The sequence below is a fragment of the Clupea harengus genome, chromosome 15 (assembly GCF_900700415.2).
Source record: "Clupea harengus chromosome 15, Ch_v2.0.2, whole genome shotgun sequence".
NCBI lineage: Eukaryota > Metazoa > Chordata > Actinopteri > Clupeiformes > Clupeidae > Clupea > Clupea harengus.
The window spans coordinates 19,814,520-19,837,183 of NC_045166.1; the positions used below are offsets into that span (position 1 = coordinate 19,814,520).

A 22,664-nucleotide genomic window follows, 5' to 3' on the forward strand; every position below is an offset into this window, starting at 1 on the left:
CAGGTGTGTGTGTGCACGTATGTGTGTCTTTATTTAGAAAAAAAGTGCCTGAGTGAAACTGGGTTTGTGTAAAAGAGCTAGAAAAAAAATTAATATTGTTGGCTGATGTGATATATGTGTGTGTGCACTTGCATCTGTAAATGTGTGTGTGTGTGTGTGTCGCATATCTGTGTTCTGAACCACAGATCTCTGAAACCTGCATGAAAGCGTTCACTTGTCCACTGACACCACTCACTCTTTCCACATTCACTGCCTCACACACACACAACCTTTCATAACCAAACAAACAAACCTAAGAAACATAATTTATAATAACAAATAAACAAACAAAACAAAACAAAACAAAACATGAACAGGAACAGCTGAAACAAAATGTACAAAGCAAGCAGGTAGAACCAAAGAAGCAAGAGCAAAAACAAAACAAAAAACAAACAAAACAAATAAACAAAACAAAACGAGAAAAGAAAATGGCTAGGTTCCAAACAGCTCTCACTCACCCTGTCATGCACACTACACGTTGCCGTTTACACATCATTGGTGTGCTGTGCCCTTTACAGGGGACTTGCAAGTCACTCGGGACGCTTCCGTGGGGTACTAGCGGTTTTATCGCGTTTAAGGAACGGCGCAAGCCTGCGATGGCTTGCTGACTCAGAGTGCGCCCTCTCCTGGACAGGGTTTGAAGCGCACTCTTCATTTAAGCGCAGATAAACTCAATAAAAGCCCACTAGTGACGCATAAAAGGAGGAAAGAAAAAACAGAAAAGAGGAACAGAAGGGGGGGGGGGGGGTTTGAACAGAAAACCGGCATGCTGACACATCACCACTGATGTTAAAGGAAAATACTTTTGTCAAATGAATGAGACAGAAAAAAAGCCCAGAATCCCATGTACAGTAGTCAGGTCGAAGGTCAATACCTCTAATTCAATGTTTAACAGAGAGAGAGAGAGAGGGTTTTACCTCTGGTTATTGGTTATGGTCCTTGATTGGTTGGTCAGAGCCTAAGACAGTTACACTGGCGTTAGTTCAGATGAAGAGGACAGTCTTCAAGTTGTGGGAAAACAATGAGGACTTCAGTCAATTCTCAAACCTTTGCTTGGTAAAGTTTCATTTGTAAGCTGCAAGATGTAGACATAACTCCCTGGGTTCCTCCAGCATCCCATATATAAAAATAATATACTACCAACCCAAAGTCTGCTGAGTAGATATTCAGTAAATATCCCACTGACCATATGAGATGTAAATCATTAGTGCTGTGTGTGTGTGTGTGTGTGTGTGTGTGTGTGTGTGTGTGTGAGCGAGTGAGAGAGCATTCAGTCGCTGTATGTACACTGACAGGGCCATCAGTGGGTCAAGCATGAGGTTAGAGGTTAGAACAAGTACCCCAAACAGAACTTCCATCATCCCACAAGGCAATAATGTACCAGACATTCAAGTTGTTGAAATACAGATATGTTGGTGTGTTTGAGTGTGGGGGTGGGTGTGTGTGTGTTAGATTTACAGAACTCCCAAATGAGCATCTGAAAATGAGAGCCAGGGAATGTGTGTGTGTGTGTGTGTGTGTGTGTGTGTGTGTAATTTAACCGTTAACACAGTGGGGTTTATGGTGGCAGCAGCAGCAGCAGCAGTACAACCCTAGGTTCCTACTATCTCAGCTGGAAGCACATTTCCTTAGGAAACAAGCACACCTCTGGGGCTTGACTGTATTCAGAGCCTGGTGGCCAGAGGAACCGTGGAGGTACTGGACCCGTCTGGAGCAGACCAGTCCGGACTGGACCGGAGCTGGCATACAGAGGATTTACATCCATCAACAGAGGAACAGGTCCTGTGGTGCAGGCCCAAGCTGTGAATGAAGAGGGTCTTCTGGTGCAGCTCTGTGCTAGGGACAGATGGGTCCAGCGGTGCAGTTCTGGCCTGGTGATAAATAGGTCCTGTGGTGCAGCTCCGTGCTGGGGTCGTGAGGGGTTCCTGTGATGCAGCTCCGAACTGGGGACACATGGGTCCTTTGTAGCAGCGCAGTCCTGGCGAGACATAGGTCCTGTGGTGCAGCTCTGTCCCTGGGCTGTGTGGGGCTGAGTTTGGTTAGGTTAGACTCCTATTTCTTTTCGTGTCTTTTTTTTAATTTTTTTAAACTGTTTAGTTTGTATTTAAATTTAGTTCTGGTTAGGGCAGGGGAACGCGTGTCTCCATGTTGATGGGTGAAGTGTCGGCGAGCTGCAGAGGAGGATGCTGGGATAGCTTAGACCTCTGCAGCCGTCAGGCCGATTTTCTCCTCCTCCTGTCAGTCCGAATTGGGCTTCTTCAGAGAGAATGCATAGATGTTGAAGTGGTCACTCAGCTGGTGGACCTGGACAGACATATAGAGACAGAGAGAGAGACAAAGAGAGAGAGATTTGACAAAAGCTAATTTTCCCATCATTTTTCCTGGGGCTCACCACACCAACATGATGTAGCGCAAGTATGTGTGGTAGCAAAAAGTGTGTGTGTGTGTGTCTACACCGCAGTGCACATATGCCAGTACAACTGCGCCAGTTCAGACAGAGAACAACACTAGCGTGTCTGTGTGAGAGTGTGTGTCTGTGTGTACTGGGGGGGGGGGGGGTTGTATGTGTGTGTGTGCAAGGCGTTTGTGTGTGTGTGTGTGACACTGACCACAGACACCCCGTAGTGCACATGTGCAAGGACGACCGTGGCCGTCCACAAATAAAGCAGCAGAGGCTCGCTGTGTGTGACCATCCCAGCCATCACCAGCAGCACCAGGCCAGCCATGGGCAGCAGCAGCCAGCTGAGGGGCTGACAGCGAGTACTGCTCATCTGACACACTATTAGCTTACACTAGAGGGGGAGAGAGAGAGAGAGAGAGAGAGAGAGAGAGAATGTGACAGTGAGAAAGAGAGGTTTAACACCCTTTTATTAGACCACTATTTCAACTTCCTTACATGATTATACCACTAAAACACATACAATGTTAAAATGCCAATCAACAAAGCTTACACCATTGCATTAAAAAAGTAATTAAAGTAAGTCTGTATTCAAGTAAGTGTGTGTGTAAGTGTTTGTGTGTATGTTTGTAAATGTGTGTGTTGCTCACCGTGACGTTGGCAAAGGCTGTGCCCACCATCAGAAAGAAGACTCTGGGTTGCTGCTGGAGGATGTCGTTGGGGGACAGCGCCACCCAGAGGGTAGAGAGGATAAAGAGCAGCATCGGAGAGAGGACGGGAAGCAGGGCCTCATACAGCGAGCTGTGCTTCAGTGTGTTACTGCGGTACGCCCTGAGACAGAGACAGAGAGAAAGAGAGAAAGAGAGAGAGAGAGAGAGAGAGAGAGAGAGAGAGAGAGAGAGAGAGAGAGCAGGAGAAGGAGAGAGAAAGAATGAGGTAGAGAGCATGTATTACATATGAATCATAGGGTTGTAAATAACAAATAAACCTTGTGACCACACAAACACAAATTGTCCAAATACCGAGAGAGAAAGAGAGAGAGAATACCACAGACCACCAAGACAACGAGAGTGTCCAGAGAGAGGAACAGAGAACAAGAGCTGGAGAGATTACGAGTGATTCACAAACTTTTATCTCCAGTGTGAGAGTTAGTTAAGTTGTGCAAAATTGGCAGCACAATACCTGTTCTCGTACCATAAACTGAAAATGTGAGTGACCCTTCATGCCTTACAATGACTTGGTTTGCAAACTGTCCTTTTCAGTAGTAATGTTTTTATTTTATTGTCATATAAACGGTATGCGTATTAAATATGTTAACTTTGACACACTATTTTGTTTACTTGGCAGCACTATATATAATAATGAAACTTATTTGAATTTAATTGAACTGAAAGAGAGGGGGGGAGGGAGGTGTGAAGGAGGGACAGAGAGAAGAAGAAAAGAGAGAGTGTGAGACAGACAAACAGAAATAAAGAAAGTATGAGTCAGTTGCTGTAAAGGATTATAGTGACCTTTGAACTCTTGTCGTACCACAAATAATTGTTATCACCTTCGCTGAGAACAGCCTATTCTACGTCTCCTTACATTCATGTCCCTTTGGATACCAGCCTCTTCAGATGTTAAAATAAAGTACCTCCGTTGAGAACACTCATTAAGTTCTGGAACTACAACCGCAACTACTATTTCAATATGATCTGACTGCATTAACCAATCGGAAAACCTCCAAAGAGACGGACATCCCCGCATGCGACTCACACAGCACACACTGAACAGAGGGATGCGGTGGCTAAGTTAGGCAAAGGCTAGGAGGGAACATTAACATGGCCGCCGGTAGCAGATCTAATAGGCCTGCTATGCTCAATTAGGGCTCTTACCTCAAAACGTTCAAAAGGCTCATGGGAAGGGTCACCGTCAAGGCGCAACCTGGCAATCAAAACAAAAGCAGCCAATCAGAATAAGGTTAGACAACACTGAACCATACAATAGTGATCAGGCTTTGTTGTTGTTGTTGGCGGGCATGTGTGCTGATGTCCAGCGAGGGCTCACCTGTGATCATGACAGTGAAGAGGTCTCTGTAATGGATTTTCATGATTAAGGGCATGTACCATGTCTCCACACCAACCACTGCTGTGATTATGTACACTATAGAGATAGTCTGAGAGAAACAGAGAGAGACAGAGAGAGAGACATAGAGAGAGAGACATAGAGAAAGACAGAGAGAGACATAGAGAGGGAGGGAAGAAGGAGAGCTAGGATAAAACTGATACCAAACTGCAAAAACAAAGCAAAATTACATAAACCATTGGAAAACACAAACAAAATAGAAAGTAAAATGCAATTCTATTTGGTCATAGACAGAAATGATACTATAGCACGCTAATTGACCCTAATGACAGACAAAAATCTGAGAGCCACATTGACAAAGTACAGACTCAATGGACACAGCCTGGCCATAGAGGTGGGTAGGCACAGACAAACATGCCTGCCCAAGGAAAACAGACTGTGCCCCCACTGCGATCAAGGAACAGCAGAGACAGCTGCACTTCCTGACACAGCACAAAATATGAGGACATGAGAAGAAACTATTTAAAGTAACACTATGGAGTTTCTGGAGCCGCCAGGTAGGGGGCTACTTTCTGCTGGACTTTTCAGTAACTTATTTGCTGTCTTGCTTTGTCTTGTGTTGCACTTGCTTGATGTTTGACTGTGTTAGGAAAGTTGTTGACTCGCTAGTTTGTCATAAACAAAGTAAGCAAATTTCAACAGGTAAACAAGTTTAGCCGCTAGCAAGACATCTCGTTAGCGATGTTAGCAAGCTTGTTATAACACGCTTAGACATTGATGCTAGTAATAAGTGCTCTCGCGTCGGCTTCTTTATGGTTACTTTAAAAATGATGGGTGAGGTCCTCCCTGAGTTCCTACTAGCAAGCAGTGAGGAGAAGCTGTCATAACTCACTGGAGAAAATGAGAAATGCCTCGTTCTCACCGCACAATATGTGACTTCCTGCTATAAAATGAGGGACAGACCATACATTCACATATTTTCATGTTTGTTGTTGTTAATATCCTACTTCCTTGATGATTATTATTTAGATTTTATTTCATCGTTTCACCACTTCTCCCTTTCCCTTCTGATCTAGTGTATAGAGTATCCACCCAACCTAAATGCTTTGGCAATACTGTAGAACAGGGACGTGCACAGGAGGGGGCTAAGGTTGCTCGGGCAACTGCCCGTTTGCCATCCTCAACTGAAGTTGCCCCTCCGAAGGAAATATATATATTTTTAAATAGTATTACGGCTGCAGAACTTCATGTAGGCCTAGATCAAATAATCGCGGAATAAGCGTCCAGGGGACGGGGGCGTGGCGGCGGCGGTTAGTGAGAGTTTCAAGTGATATAGGCAAAATATGCATCCAGGGGACGGGGGCGTGGCGGCGGTGGTGACAAAAATTAATGTGTTGCCCTTTTCTTCCCGGGCAGAGCAACTGCCCTTCAAAATACCTGTGCACGTCCCTGCTGTAGAACGTTATGGCCATGCCAATACATTTTTTTTTTTTTTTTTTTTTTTTTTTTAGAAGGCTTTTAAAGAAGAGTCTTTTCTTATCATCCATTCAACTGCAGTCCCTCTGACTGCCTTGCTTAACATTTATGTAACATTTATTTATTTACTTATCTGTGTCTCTTTACAAGTGTTTGTAACCCCCCCCCCCCCCCCACCCCCCACCCAGCAGCTGTCTCTTAGTTTGACGATGACCGTGCTGAGTAGTCCTTTACGGTGCTAGTGCGGTTAGTACGTTTATTTTATTTCCTGTTTATTTATCTCTAGAAAATCTGTGTTTGTAAACCCCCCCCCCCTTTCTTTCCTACTGTGAGGCGCATTGTGTCACCTCCTTGTATAAAATGCGCCGTACAAATAAAGTTTGATTTGATTTGATTTGAAAAGACACTCACAGCTTTAGCTGAAATTTGCATGGTGAGGTTATGTATATCACAGGTATGGCTGAATGTTCATATTATACTACCATGCAAAACGGCACACTTTTCTCTGCTGATCATATGAACCGGACAACTCAATCTACATTAACAATATGCATGTGACTATGAAATGATTAACTACAGTGAACTCAGAGCACACAACCATAGCCTGGGTTATGGGCTTCAACCGTCGTCCTGGGCCATGGGTTCGGATTGTCTTTTTTGCTTAGGAAGTGAAGTCACTAACTGAGTGAAACTGAGCTGATTGAATTCTCTAAATGCTTCGGAAAGGTGTCTCAATGTTTCCTTTCATATCTGCTTTAGCAGAGGGTACACTGAAGCATCCTTTACCAAAGAAACTGAGTTAGTACTGCCCCGCAATTCCTTGCAGAAACAACAACAAACCAATCAACAACAGATCAACATGACCCACGTCAATATGCCTTTGCATAATTAGTAGCCTAGTGAAAGTGCGGTCAGATCCTCTTAGTACTGTGCTTGTCTTTTCCTAATTCATTATGAATTCTCCTTCACATCTTTCCTTGACCTTATGACGCTTTCCATCGAGGTCAAGGAAAATTTGTTAGGAAGAGGCGATTGGACGGACTATCCGACCGCAGCCCTGGTCTTAGGGATAACTCCCAATCACTAGTTTAGACAACACTACTCCCCAACATGAAGCACCATCATTGGCTGAGAGAGACACTGGGTGCAGTATGGAGGCACATGATTGGCTCACCACTTGCGAGATGTCGTAGCCCCAGGGCAGGAAGAGCACGCCGGTGTTGTACTTCTCCCAGTGCGAGAGGATGAAGGAGAAGAGTACCACCCACAGCAGGTAGTAGAGCGTCACCACACTCACACCCGTGTCCCCACGCCCAAACACAGAGTACACCGTGGCCACGAAGAACACACACGCCCAGCTGTCCAGTCCGTGGTCAAACAGCTCCCCCAGTGGTGTGGAGGAGTTGGTGCGGCGAGCCTGTTTGCCATCCACTCCATCTGAATACACAGACAAACACACACACACACACACACACACAGACAAACACACGCACACAGGCAGACACACACACATAGACAAACACACACAGACAAACACACACAGACAAACACACACACAAAGACATATTAACGCATGACTACTTATTTGAGAAGGTGACAGTTTGGGAACTGCTGGGGTTTGTGGTAATGCAAAGTGCTGTGGAAAGAGTTGACCAGTTGGATAACAAGCATGCTTGTTGCTTTTAAAACATCTGTTGCAAAGCGTGAATTTAATCAAACAAGCAGACAAATGGACAAGACCAGTGAGATCAGGAATCCAGACTGCTCCTCTTAAGCCAGCAGTACACAACAACCCTGACTAACAAGGTTTATAGGTCCTGTTCTGTCCCTGATGCAATTAAGCTGGCAATATGCAGCTGTGTATCTGTTCCTGTGATTAACAGAGAGAACAACCTAATTTCTTCCAAGACTGACAGGGATGCATATTGTTATGCACATTCGGTTGTATTATGCACAGTGTTGTTAATATCATATCTTTTCCATCATGTTTTGTAAGTCCCTTTGGACAAAAGTGTCTGCCAAATCCCCTGAACATAAGCTTATATAACGTATGCTGTGTGTATGATGTAATTATACAGAGTCAATATTTGCCCTTTCAAGCAGTCAGACTTTGAAACAGTTCAGTCCTGGTATAGAAACACACACACAAACACACTCACCCAATGTGTACGCCAAGAAGTTGAAGAGGCCTGCTGCCACCCAAACCCAACTGGGCACGTGGATATGTCCCTGTGCTGTGAAAGAGAACAGTGAGTGAGTAAGTGTGTTTGGCAATGGATAAAAACACACACACACACACACACACACACACGTGTCCCTGATCTGAGAAAGATCACAGGAGGGAAAACTTTATACAACACACTGTACTATACAATACACACACACACACACACACACACACACACACACACACACACACACACACACACACACACACACACACACACACACACACACACAGACAAACCAGAGCTTCATGAGGTCTGTAGCATGTACAGAGACAGCAGGGGAAGTGATGTAACAGAACTCCTGGTGCTGCACGGGTGTGTAAGTGGGTGTGTGTGTATGTGTGTGTAGTCAGCTGGTGTGAGGTTGATAGAAGGAATGCGAGAGAGAGAGAGAGACAGAGAAAGAGAGAGAGAGAGAGCGAGAAGGAGAAGGAGAGAGAAAGAATGAGGTAGAGAGCATGTATTAAATATGAATCATAGGGTTGTAAATAACAAATAAACCTTGTGACCACACAAACACAAATTGTCCAAATACCGAGAGAGAAAGAGAGAGAGAATACCACAGACCACCAAGACAACGAGAGTGTCCAGAGAGAGGAACAGAGAACAAGAGCTGGAGAGATTACGAGTGATTCACAAACTTTTATCTCCAGTGTGTGTGTGTGTGTGTGTGTGTGTGAGTGTTCAGAGCCAACCCACCACAGGTCACCACACTCACCTGAGGCGTAGAAGTCAACGTCGTAGAAAGACAAAATAAGGAAGTTCAACACCAGGAACATGAACCCTGTAAACGTGATGAGGTTTGGGGCCAACCACCTCGGCAATATCTAAGAGAGAGAGAGAAAGAGAAAGAGAAAGAGAAAGAGAGAGAGAGAGAGAGAGAGAGAGAGACATACAGACAGAGAAAAGTTAGTGCAAGAGTGACAAAGAAAAAGAAAGATAGAAAGGATGAGAGAGACACAGAGAATGACAGAAAAAGGGAGAGAGAAGGTGGTCAAACACGGAGCACGAGTAATCAGATCTTGTTGGAAAACTCATTAATGTTGCATTTATGCATTTTAATTAGAGTAAAAGGCAGATGGCATGGGTGGGTGGGTGGGTGACAGGAAGCCTGTGGACAAAGTCATTTAGAGACAGAGCCAGACACAAAGACTGATCTTGCTTATGTAACTCATGGGCATGTCAGGAGGATGTTGTGCTTAATTGAACAGAAAATGACTGACCCTACTAACACACTGAAGCACTAGGTATTTTGGACTTCAGTGACGTTCACACATTAATTCCGCCAAAGTTTAAAATGTAATGGAAGTTCCTGGATTGTCTTCAGTTGTATTCAGTGTAAGTGAGGAGTTCTGCAATGCCATGGACACCTTTGGATGTCATAGTGACCTGCCTGGGTCGTGCTCACCTTGACAACAGAGTTCCAGAACGGGTGCATGACGTAGACTGACAGTGGGTTGGTGTCCACAGCACTGTACTGAAGACAGATCAGACGGAAGAAAAGAAGATAGAACAAGAAAGTGAGATAGATACAAGTGACATAACACAGGCTGGACTAGAGGAGCAGACGTTTATACACAACCATTATACACATCCTATTCTTAGCATAAACATGTCATTGGGTAATATTTTATAACCTCTATTCAGCATAAATAAGCCTGACTGGTTGCCTACAGTATACCACCCCAATCTCTCTCTGACACTCTTTCTACTTCAACATCGAGTCAACATCAGCATTTCTTCTTATTAACTTATTTCATCGTCTCTAACTGAGATGTTCCTGCAATTGCCTGCCATTCTGATCAGACCTTAGGGGTCTGGAAATTGTTTTAAAGGATGCGTGTTATACTGTGATATTCCCTTAATGTTGTTTTAGGGGCCTTCTTTAGGGCAAAGACACTGAATGGCTTTAGGCACCAAAAGACCAACCTGTCATTTTCAAGTTAACGATAGCCTATTTGAACTGAACATTGTTTTTAACAATAAGCTGCTAGGATGACAACCCTAGCTGTACACACTATTTAATGCAATAGATCACAACATGCATCGGAATTTGCAATTTGCGTTTCACAAATCATGTGCAAGAATACCAATGAAAAATCACCACATTCCAGACAATAATTCAGTGCTAAGCCCTTCTGCTTAGCCCAGATAATGGTGTGTTCAGACTACCAGAAGACCCACCCATGCAGGGGAATGCCCATGCCCCTGGTAACAATACAACACAGTATTACACAATTAGGATGCGAGTCATTTTAGTCTACCAGATTAAGTAGAGCGAACTATGTGTGTGTGTGTGTGTGTGTGTGTATGTATGTATAGGTTTTCAAGTACAGCACAAATTGACAAAGAAATACTGCCCTAATGCATTCTGGAAATTGAGCAATTTCTAAGTGCCACTCCCCATACCTCACCAGTAAACATGGCCTCTGATCAGTCCCTAATGACAAACATGAACCCGCCCAACATCCTGACCCATCAGACCCTTAAGGTCGACTTATACTTATACTTATCTCCATCATGGTAGGTATTATTTGTGGGAAAAATAGTAGCAATCTATAACAAAATTATATGCTTATCTTACATACACTATAGAAACTATTAAAAAACGATTCAATGAAATTAATACGTTCTTATTTTCTTTGGTATTTTTGTCATATTCAGATTTGCAATGATGATTGCTGGGTAATATGTATGCTGTTGTCCAATGTCAAGTCTCTATTTGATCATGTGACGAGACGATATGATATAGATAGTTTAGGCGCAACATCTGAACGTCAAGACCGACATCATCAGCGCGATAAGGCATTGAACATTCCATATTTAAATATCTAAATAAGTAGTGAAGTCAACGTGTCTGCTTCACATGATGGAGAAGTTCATTTTTGAGAATAAAATAAATCACATTTAGGATAACAGCCTTCTTCATGTGTGCGGGAATTTGTTCATGTCCTAGCTGTGACAACGCGATTACAGGCGGCAAACTGGTATCATGGAAGAAGTTAAAAAGAAACTGTCATCTGGAGAGTAGGGATGGGAATCCTTGGAATCGTTAGCCAAAGTTCTTTTCGATTCCGCTATCAATACTTAAAAAAATGATTAATTATTATTATTATTTTTATTCGATGTAACTGCCGTTTAGGTATGTCACGCGCACGCAACTTTTGTTTTAGACTGCAACCAACATGGCGTCTAGGCAGAGGTGTTCAAAAGTGTGGTTATATTTCACGCAAAAAGATGACCACAGGGCCACTTGCAATGCTTGCAAAACGTCTCTTTCGTCAAAGGGGGGAAAAACTACCATTACTCGAAACATTTGTCCATACTGCATGCAATAACTGTGCAGGAATGTCAAGTTTTTGAGTGCTACGGAGTGAAGATAACTTTAATGAATCTCAACCAAGCAACAGCACCGCAGCTAACGTTAGCACTTCATCTGTTAATATCGAAGGTAAACTCTAACAGTCTATTGTGTTAGTGCCATTTGTTTCATTGTGTAAACCAGCTTTCACTATTTGTTTATTTTAGTTTTATTTTTAGTTCAAGGTGAATTCACGTAAAAAAAAAACAGCACTGTAATTAGCATGTTCAAATATTATTTAGCACAGCGGTTCTCAAACTGGTATATCAAGGACCACTAAACTGCCACAAATTAGACCAGGGAGGGGTCCCTATTTGATAAGATTATTTTCCAGGCTCCCCCATCTGATGACATCTTTGAGTTTAGATGTTTTATTCCAACAATTGTATGAAACCCAATACCAAATCAGTCATACATTCTGTTACTTATGGTTGGAATTATAGTAAAAACAAATACTTTTTTTCTTTGTTGGGACCCCCTGGCACCCCATCAAAGGAAAAGGATCCCTAGGCTATGGGTCTCTGGACCCTACTTTGAGAGTATTCTTAGGTTTGTTTTTGGTTATTTAAAACATGTAAATGTATACATACATACTGTATGCTGTGCATCATCTATTCAGAGAATATTATATAAAAGGAAATGAATGTAAATAAACTCGTTTGTACTCTTTTTTTTTCTCCCTTGCCCAAAAATAATTGATAAGAGAATCGATAAGGAATCGAATCGATAAGCAAGAATCGTTATTGAATCGGAATCGTTAAAATCTTATCAATTCTCATCCCTACTGCAGAGTTTAAAACAATACAAAACAAGGGGAAATCTACTGTATGGAGAGATTTCTGCTTAGTAGTCAATGCGGATTCTATCGACTATGTAGATAGTTTTATAACAAACAATGCCGTGCACTGAAAGTTTAAAAAAAAAAAAAGTCATCTGAGAGTTTAAAACGATACTTAACGAGGGGAAATTTACTGTATGGACATATTTCTGTCGGATGGCATCATAGTCGATGCGGATTTCTAATGAGGCTATTGGATATGTCCAATGTCAGAAGTGTGAAGCTTTAATGAAATATGATTGATGCCATCCTCTTTCTCCACAACAACATGGATTAAACCTTGATGGTTAGACTATGTAGATAGTTTTATAACGAACGTTGCCGTGCACTTTTTCAAGGAAAAAAATCTTCAATGGTAAGACTTATTTGCTCTGCCACTTCTGGTGTAGTATATAACGTGAGTTTTATTTAGGCATAGCAAATGCCTAGCGTGTGTAATGTGTAGGCAATTTTATTCCGTTCTTGCAATGTGAATAATTTAATTTCAATATGCTTATCTCCCTCCTGTGCGCGCTTGTGCGTTTAAAAGGCGCTTGTTTGTGTGAGCAAGTGCATTTATCTGTTGATACTGGAGTTTAATAAAGGCAGGCTATTCATAAAAAACGTATGTAAATGTGTCAGTAGTATGAACAGTTGAGACATTGACTCCGTGGGGCTCAGGTCGGTTCGGACACAATATTTTAATTGCCGTCAGGCTCGTGCCAGGCTCAGACACTACTCTGTCTGACGCGGGCCGGCTCGGACAGAAAAATGCGGTTGATCCACACTTAACAGAATAGGAACAGATAGGGAATGAAACAGGAAATGTGAGATTCCGGAAATGAAGTCGTTCGGAAATGATGTCGTTAGCGGACCAATCACAGCCAAGGGGGTATCCGTAGTAGGGATGGGCATTCGATTAAATTGTCTTAATCGATCGTCGGGAGAATTAACGATCGATTTTCGATTAATCATTAATATTTTTATATTAAAATTCACTATTTATAGGCTATATTAAAATGCAGTGAAAATAGAAAAAACACAGCGTGTTTCCTCATTGAGATCTTTATTACAAGATGAGCAACTCTTGTGGCAGTTAAACTTACAAGATGGACAACTCATGTGGCAGTTAAACGGGATCCGTTCAATGGTTACACTTGAAAATATGCGCTGCTATACTCTAAAGCGGAGGATCCGACAGCTAGAAGCCGGTGCTCATAAACACAACTGACCCTCGTGAAAAATCTGATTATAAATAAATTAGTGCTGTCAATAGATTAAAAAAAATAACTAATTAATCTCACATTTTGAAATTCATTAATCTAGATTCATCGCGATTAAAAGTTTGTTTTTCTTCTAAAGACTAAATCTTATAAATTAACAAGTAATCACTTCAGACAGCGTGTATTTTAGACACTGTAGTTTAATTGTATTTTTTTCGTGCTTTCTCGCCGTCATACAAGAAATGTATGCGAGACACAATGTTGCCCCTCGACGGTAAATCGTAAGAATTGTCCCCTGAAGCAATTGAATCACCTCAGTCAGCCCACCGTCTTCAACTATGTTGATGGGCCGACAGTCACCGGCAACCCAAACTGCTACAGCGTTGGTAACCTTTTCACGGACTGGTCTAGTTATTTTCCTAGAGAAGTCGTGGAGTGTGGGTTGGTGACCATCTAACCTGGGACTGCTTTCTGTCGGGTGCTTTGCATTAACGTAGCTGGAGATTGAATGTCTGAAGGGGTACGGGACTGTAAAAAGTTTGGGAACCACTGCATTAAGGTGATAATTAAGGTGATTGTTCCGTCATTTTGCTTCTTAAACAGAAACTTTCCGCCCAACAATCCCTCAGCTCTCTTCATCTCCAACTACTGTCTCGGTCTCTCCTATCTAACTGACTGCAGACACTCTGCGGTCTCGTGCCATGGGTCAACGCACACCGAAAGTAAACAAAGTTGCGTTAACTGCGTTCAAATATTTTATTGCATTAATCTCGGCCACAATAATCTCATAGAATAACGCGTTAACTTTGACAGCCCTAAAATAAATAAATTACACGCACACTACGGAACAGAACATGCATTCGTTTTATCGATGAAAAAATAATGTCATCGAGGAAATTCTTAATGATCAATTAAACGATCGTCGTTTAATTATGCCCATCCCTAATCCGTAGCTATCCGAAAAGTTAGAAAATTCAGGAGGTGCACGTCGGTGTACGTCGAGATCTCCGAGGGGCTCGGAGGGGCGTTCCACCTCGGTGAAGGTGTTGCCAAAGCGTGGCCATGTGTCCATCTCCGTGAAAACAGAGAAGTATAAATTGGGCATTACTGGGTTAATTGGCTACACAACAACACAACACACTGCACTGCATGCTCACAAACAGAGGATCTCTACTGTGATGAGTGCTGTACATAAGCAATCAGCAAATAGACCACTAGGCTCTCCGTTTCAGGAAATCAGCAGGATGGGAAGCGGTGACTTATGAGCAATTAATCAAAACTGACTGGGATGAAAGTGGAATTTAAGTGTATTTTTTTTACGGGTTGCCTTAACAACCACGCAAGCTTAGGGAGAGGAGGATGTTGACCTGACCAGCGGAGTAGTAAGAACCCCCCCCCAGTATTGCATTACCTGTGTTTAAAACAGAGTAAGGCAGGAGGCTTAATGGAATTACAGGAGTGCATCCACTGACATGCTTTCTGAGCTGCTCCTCAGGGCAGGTCCAGGTAGAGGCAAGTCAGGGTCTGTGTCAGAGGGCTGCTTATGAGTCATATGGTGAGGGCGGCCTGATCATGACTCACCTCCACACACACAGGTCTGGATGTGTCCTGACAAAAAGCTCTCTCTCTCTCTCTCTCTCTCTCTCCGTCCCCCTCCGAACAAAAAGCTCTCTGTCTATCCCATACACACACACACACACACACACGTGGAGGTGTCCTGACAAAAAGCTCCCTCTCGGTCTGTCGGTCACACACACGTCCTGACAAGAAGCTTCCTCCCTGCCTCTGTCTGTCTGTATCACTCACACACACACATCCAGAGATGTCCTGAGAACAAGCTCCCTCTCGGTCTCTCTCATACATACTATGGTTGCAATGGTACAGTGGGCCCATGGGTCGGTGTACATCACGGTTTTTGAGCCACGATAACGGAGACACATACACAGACACACATACAAAGAGACACACAGCGACACATACACAGAAACACAGAGACACACAGAGACCTATCCCACATATTTCAATGAGGAATACACGGAGTAATTTGTCCCACATAAACAGGCAGTAACACGTGGGTGAACTGGCTGAACTCTCCATTTCAGCATCTCCCACTGACAAGCTATTCCCAGCTTGGACACAATACACTGGGAGCCCTGCTGTGCATCACACCATCTGACGATCACACACACAACATCTGTGCTTCTATTTCTAGGTGAAGAAAAGGCAAAGAAAACAAGGCAGAGAGAGAAAGAGAGAGAGAGGGACAGAAGACAAGAGACAGAAAGGGACAACAGATGACTAAGAGCGAGAGAAAGGGAAAGAAAGAGAAAAAGTGAGAAGGAGAGTTGACCCTTTTCATACAAGTCTCAACTAATTAGTAGTGCTTTTCTTTCCACCGATAGTAAAGAACCCCACAGACAGTAAAGAACCCCACAGCGCATCCAGGAAATGAACTAATTTACATCCAACATGATGCTGCTATTTGCCATTATATGAAGGGGATCCATATGCACACATTAATGCGGGAAAACTGGGAGGGAGCAGTTAAGGCCAGATGATGTAGGGCAGAGGTCGCCAACCCGTCGATCGCGATCGACGTGTCGATCTCGAAGACCTTCCCTGTCGATCTCCAAAATTATAATTTTTTTAAATACAAAAATATATATATTTGAACATTTTCTGAAGTGTCTTCTGAAATGTTTTCTTACGGACTTCGGAAGACCAACGTCAGAAAAGATCTCTGCCTGATTCATGAACACCAGCTAGGCCTATTTAAATCCGAGGATGTCCGTAGAGTTGATGTGAACGTAATCACCAACGATTTCTCACAAATGTACCCCTTCCTACTAAATGCCCCTTCTAAAGCAGCTTGCACACTGCCCCGACAAATGCCAACATTCTCCAACAAACACCAACAGTTGGGTCAGCGTGCGCCAGCAGTTGGTGTTGGTTGGTCATTGTCGGGTACTGTCGGAAGAGTTCAACATGTTCAGTCGGATTGGGTAAAGTTGCAGAATGTCTGCCCAATGTAGAGAGATTTCCAACATTCTGACAGCTCGCAACTAGGCTCAACTCGCGTGCATAACATCCTCGAGCTCTCTTGGATGTCGTTGTTATGTTGGTTATCGGCCAGTTTGTAAAAAAAACGATATCCTAAGTCTATTTATAGATTAACGTTATGTATTAGCTTACCCAAACGAACGGTTTTCCAGACAGATATTTGTCTATTTTTACTTCTACGACTCGTTTAACACTGCAACATGGCAGATGGACAGTTCACTTCACTTGGTCCCCGGGCGCTATAAGCTGCCCACTGCTCCTGGGGGGGGGGGGGTCCTTGAGGAAGGATGGGAAAAAGCAGAAAATAAATTCACCGCGACCTCAGGCTTACCTGCGTGTGTGTGTGTGTCCTGTGTCGCCTCCATATATGCACGTGTGTGTTCCAGTGTGTCGTGTGTGCCATTAAAAACCTGACAAAGGTCTTAATTAATGAATTAATGAATGAATGAATGAATGAATGAATTCATTAATTAATTAAAGGTGACACGTTACATGAGTACGTTTGCGCTTATGTTAGTTATCGGCCACTCCCACTTCATTCCAATTACCGCGTTGGTTTTTCGAAATATTAATATGCACGCATACTGTCCTAATAAAAGTTTTGGCACCCCTCTGAAGCTGCATGATAATTTACTCTGTCTTCACCACATAAAGATCACAGTGGTATATTATTCATTTTCTAGTTAACACTGAGTACTGGGGTGTTTTCCAGACAAAGATATTTAGTGTAGCAGTATTTAATTGTGTGAAATGAAGTCAAATGTGAAAAATAGGCTGTGCAAATATTTAGGCACCCTAATCATTTTCATGATTTGAATACCTGTAACTACTCAATACTGAATAATTGCAACACATAATTAGTCTGATTAGCTTGTTAAGCCTTCAATTCCATAGAAAGGTGCATTCAATCATTAGAAAAACTATCTAAGGTAGCCAATTGCAAGATGTGCTCCTCCTTGATTCTCCTCTGAAGAGTGACAACATGGGGGCCTCAAAACAACTGTAAAATTTTCTGAAAACAAAGATTGTCAGTGTTGTGTTGTAACTTCAGTTGATAAATAAAGCAGTTCATATCCAGCCTGCTCATTGCAAATGTGTTCCTTCTTGTTCATATTGTGTGCGGTTAACAAATATTTTCCTTTTTATGTTGCACTGAAATTAAGTGATTTAGTGTGTTCTTGGTCACATCAATTTGAAAGCTGGACCAAAGTGTTTCATTTCATTCAATTACAATTAGGCTAAATAAAAAGTTAAGTTGTAAGTACAGTCTGGAGTCTGGACAGTCTTTTTCTCTCAACGCCTCAATAGGTAGATCTTGCCTGTCACCACGGCAGAGGTTGTGATCTTTGGCCAAAAAAGATTGGTGACCACTGATGTAGGGGGTGTGGTTGTGTGTGTGTGTGTGTACAGTGTGTGAGAGAATGTAAAACATGTGAAGACACAACAAGTTTGATGAATGGAGGGAAAGTGACGCAGCAGAGTGTATTTGGGAGAGAAAAAGCAACAAACTGTGTACCACAAATGTGCACAAGTATTAGGGATAGACATTTCAAGCAACAATTGGACTACTATTTGACCTTTGACCCCCTCCCCTAACATCTGGAATTCATGAACCACCCCTAATACGCATGATTGGGTGAGTGAGGGAGTGTGTGAGTGAGTGGGCGAGTGAAGGAGAAATCAGGCAGGACACCGAGGATCACTCTGCTCGAGTTGGCTGAAACTCACACCAACGTAAAAGGTCAGAGGTGACGGTGTCTGGAGTGACTGCGCACGAGTGTGTGTGTAAGCTGACTACATAAGAGTGTGTGAGGTGACTGGCCCTGATGGCTGGCACACTTGGCATACATATAAATAATACACACATCCACCTTTCCTCAGTATAAGATGCAAAGCACAAATCCCTCCCTCTGTCTGTCTGTCTGTCTGTCTGTCTGTCTGTCTGTCTGTCTGTCTGTCTGTCTGTCTGTCTGTCTGTCTGTCCTCAACTTTGCTCAAGAGCAATTAAGCTTTTAAAATGAAGGAGGCACAATCAATCCACTTTCTTTGGCTCTTGCATGACCCTGAAATCATACCATATGAGTGAAATTATCAGCGACACTGAATTCAGTCCTTTGTTTGTCTAAGTCGCATTCATGGTGTCGGATGTTCTGCTTTACAACAGGGATGGGTCAACACACAATATAAGCTACGCACAGTGACCCTACAAACTGGGTGGGACCACTTTACGGCTTTTTGTTAAGTGATCGCCCTGTGTTTCTTGAGGGGAACACACTACTAGCTCATGCTAGACATGTCATTTTTCACTGAGCACTGGAGGTAGAGGAGTGTCACTAGTATGGAATCACTGTTTTTTAAAGGTATGTCAGGAGTTATGCCTAGAAGGACCTTAGCAAAGTCCAAACTATGGAGAAGGGGCAAAGTTCCCCAAACCCAAGGAAGCCCTTTAAGTGAATGCTGAATACTTGTTGGCTAGGCTTGCCAAATAAAGTCAAAGAAGCTTGTCGGAATGTCACCGTTGAAGTACATGATTACTTTGACAGTAGTCAGCAAGTAGTAATAACAGTACTCAGCAAGATATGATGAATTTAAGATTACACTTCTAAACTCCCTGAGTTTTACAATGGTAGCTATCGGTACTATGCCTGTACCACAAACGTGTCACCTTCACAGTTCATTGTTAACAGTTCATTCACACATAATATTTCGAAAATACTTATCCAGGTTAGTTATGTAGTAAAGGTTTGTCAAGCATCCAGCTAACATATTTTAGATTCAAGGCAGGAGGAAGTAGCAAGTTAATGAAGGAATAAAACAGCAGTGACAAATTAACTCTGAGCGAATCGGGTACGTAATTATCTCAAAAAATAGTTTGCACAACATGTGATGACGAAGACTAGTTAGCCACGTTACACATCTTGGGCTTTGGACCTTAGGTCAAATATATCTGGGGATATTGTCCATCCCAAAATCTCTAAGAAACATTACCTAGCTCATCTTAGCAGTTACTACAGCTTGAAACCCAGACAACAGATCAGCAAATATGATAAAACCATTTTTTTTAACAGTATAGAGAGGTCAGTTACCTAGACAGATAACTAGTTATAAGTATTGTGGCGTGCGGTCCCAGCATGCATCGGGTGTTGTGCTGTTTTTTTTTTAGCTGTTAGCAGTCAGGTTGTGCATCCTTTTTGAGTCCAGTAAGAGTGTGTGTGTGATGGGTCTGATGTTAGCGTGTGTAAGTTAACGGTTATTATTTCGTCTGTGTTTATGCCCTGTGTTATCTTAACGTTAACTGCCCACAGTCAGTGTGAGTGTCAGTGTCATTGCCATTTAAGATATGCCCTGTTGTCAATCATCTTCCCTAAATGAGATACACCTTGAAAACGGCACTCTTTGAGCTAAGCGATCATGGGAATCTTCTACACATCAAATCCCTAATTCACTTCACACTATCCACGCTACCCTCTACAGTTTTGATATGGTTGTAGGCGAGATAAGGGACCGGCATTTGCTAAACGTCAACGATAGCTTAGACATAGGCGTAGACCACGTTACCGGGCATGGACAACTAGCTAGCAACAGTCAAAGCACTGTTAGCGTTGACTTGCTAAAATTATGTGCGACAAATGTACTTTGAAACCGAACAGGAATGTAACTGAATCTAGACATAGATGACTAAATCCATAGTAGTCCATGCAGGTCAAAATTAATCTGGGAACAATGCCGGTCAGTTAGATAGTTTAGGTAACGTTAGCCTAGCTGGCTACTATTGCTAATATGTGCTTATTCTCATACAGGGAAATGGATAGTTCAAGTCAGGAGTAGCTACAGCTAACATTAGCCGGATAGGCAGTTCAATCTCTAACGTTATATGAGACATAAAAAGAAATAGCATTAGACAAACATCACGCCATCCTTACCTTGTACTTATCAAAACCTGAGAGTTGCTCTTGAGTGACATATTCGTAAAAGGCCATGATGGCAGGTCCAGCACTCCAATAGCAACCAGATAAATTCACCCTTTAGATCACGACTCAGGATGTCCGCAGTGCTTGAGGGTGAACTATCCAAGCCTACAGTCTCTCGGAGAAAATAGCTGATAGCTCACGCCACCTGGGTGTTGCTCTTTTTGCAAGCCAGTGAGTGTATTGGTGTCATCGCTACAGTTCCGTTTTCATGGCATTCTGGGAAATATGTAGTGTAATCAAGATAAAAGTCTACTACATGCTCAGACTAGGTTACATTCGCAGACCTTGTTCAAGTATCAACAATTTACACGTCCTATATATGAACTGTATGCAAAATAAAGACGTGAAGATTTGTTGGAACCTTTAAGTCTGAGATTTATATAAGCTTTAACAACATAGGCTACCCAAAGGAGACTCCTAAGAACAAAATATATCTTGTGTCATCACCACAAAAACAACGAACAACCAATAAAACATAAAACATCAGATTACATTTATTTTACTAGTCTGTACTACAACAAAATGCATATATACAGTAGCCTATACGCCTGACAAGCACTTTTATCTGCTTCTGAAAAATAAAATAGATTTGTTGTGTATGAATCAGTTGTGCTTTCCCATTGGCCCAGTGCTTTAGGAAGATTTGGATCTAATATCTTTTTAATGGTAGTTTTGGACGAGGTTTGGGCGGGCAAGGGTTAGTTAGGCCTAACATTTATTCTCGTGTTTTGAGCTGCAAACTTAACAATATGATTGCACTGTGATGAAACACATAAATGCTGATGTTTATATGGACAAAATTACCATTTTAATAGAAAATCAGCATTTTATGGCTATTGGAAATGGCTCAACATGACATCCACTGTGTAAAATCAACATTCAACAAATTTCAATATTTTTATATAATACTGATCTCTATTGGTAAGAATTGGTCATTGCAGGTCATTTCATACAGAATATCTGTAGAACTGGGGGAGGTGGTCAGGTTATGAAATCCAACAGCCTGATAGAACACAATTCAGCCATCTGAATGATAGCCTAGATCACAAAACACATAGGTAGACTAAGCTACAAAAAACACCTCTTCAATAAGTATGTTGTGCATCACTACTTTGCACTTAAAGTGTAAGTTCACCCCCTGGCTCTGAGTCTCCACCCACTGCATCATTTTAGAAAAATGCTAAAAGGTGGGCAAGGATGGGGGGCGGGGAGGGGCTGAGCGTTTACTCCATTTGAATGTATGTATATCATGATGTAGATAAGTCCAAAATGGTTCTTTCCAGATCAACATCAGCCTCACAAGGTTCAGGATGATTTTAAACAGTGGATGGCCTGTTGAGCCATTACAAATGCAGATGTTTTTTTTTTTAAATAAAAATGCAACTTTTGCCAATATTAACACCAGCATTGATGTGTTTCATCACAGTCATATCATTTAGTTTACAGCTCAAAAAAACATATTTAAGGTTGCAGTTCCTCTTTAAAGGTCTGCACAATGCGACCTATCATCACACAACGAGCCTATACCCAAGAACATAAATAACTCTTGTTTCCCAAACATATTGAATACTTCTTAAAGTTGCCCATCACAGAATCCAAAGCTGCTCTTAGCTTACTCACTTTAACTGCATCAACTGCATCTTATTTGCACACTGATTTTAACTCAGAATTGTGCTCTGTTGCATATGGCATGTCTTACTGTTTGTCCTGATGTTTTACTGGGTGCTTTATTGCTTATTCTATACTTGATTGATCTTAAGTGATGTAAGGTGACATTGGGTGCCATAAAAGGCGCCATTAAATAAAAATCTATTATTATTAGAATTATTATTATTATTTGTTTCAGAATTCAGAATGTTCTGATCGCGCAAAATTATTTCTAGATCTGTGCAAGTTGTATCCAAGTGTCCAGTTGGCTTCAAAAGAGGAAATGTAGTTCAATTTGAGATCCATAAAGCGGTAGCTGTCAATTCGTCAACACATAGTCCCACATTTCCTAGCATGACGCGACAAGGACACCCTCATTC

The 22,664-nt window shown here is 42.2% G+C and overlaps 1 protein-coding gene across 1 annotated transcript; it reads right to left on the minus strand.

Annotated features, from left to right (window-relative positions):
- Positions 1-414: 414 nt before the first annotated feature.
- selenoi (selenoprotein I) lies at positions 415-20,835 on the minus strand. The gene is made up of 10 exons (XM_012832049.3): positions 20,590-20,835; positions 9,614-9,682; positions 8,924-9,032; positions 8,137-8,211; positions 7,152-7,414; positions 4,484-4,592; positions 4,312-4,360; positions 3,088-3,268; positions 2,649-2,831; positions 415-2,343 (listed from the first exon to the last, which is right to left on the minus strand). The coding sequence occupies exons 1-10, from the start codon at positions 20,644-20,646 to the stop codon at positions 2,236-2,238; spliced, it is 1,203 nt and encodes a 400-aa protein (XP_012687503.2). The 5' UTR covers positions 20,647-20,835; the 3' UTR covers positions 415-2,235.
- Between the last annotated feature and the right edge of the window lie 1,829 nt (positions 20,836-22,664).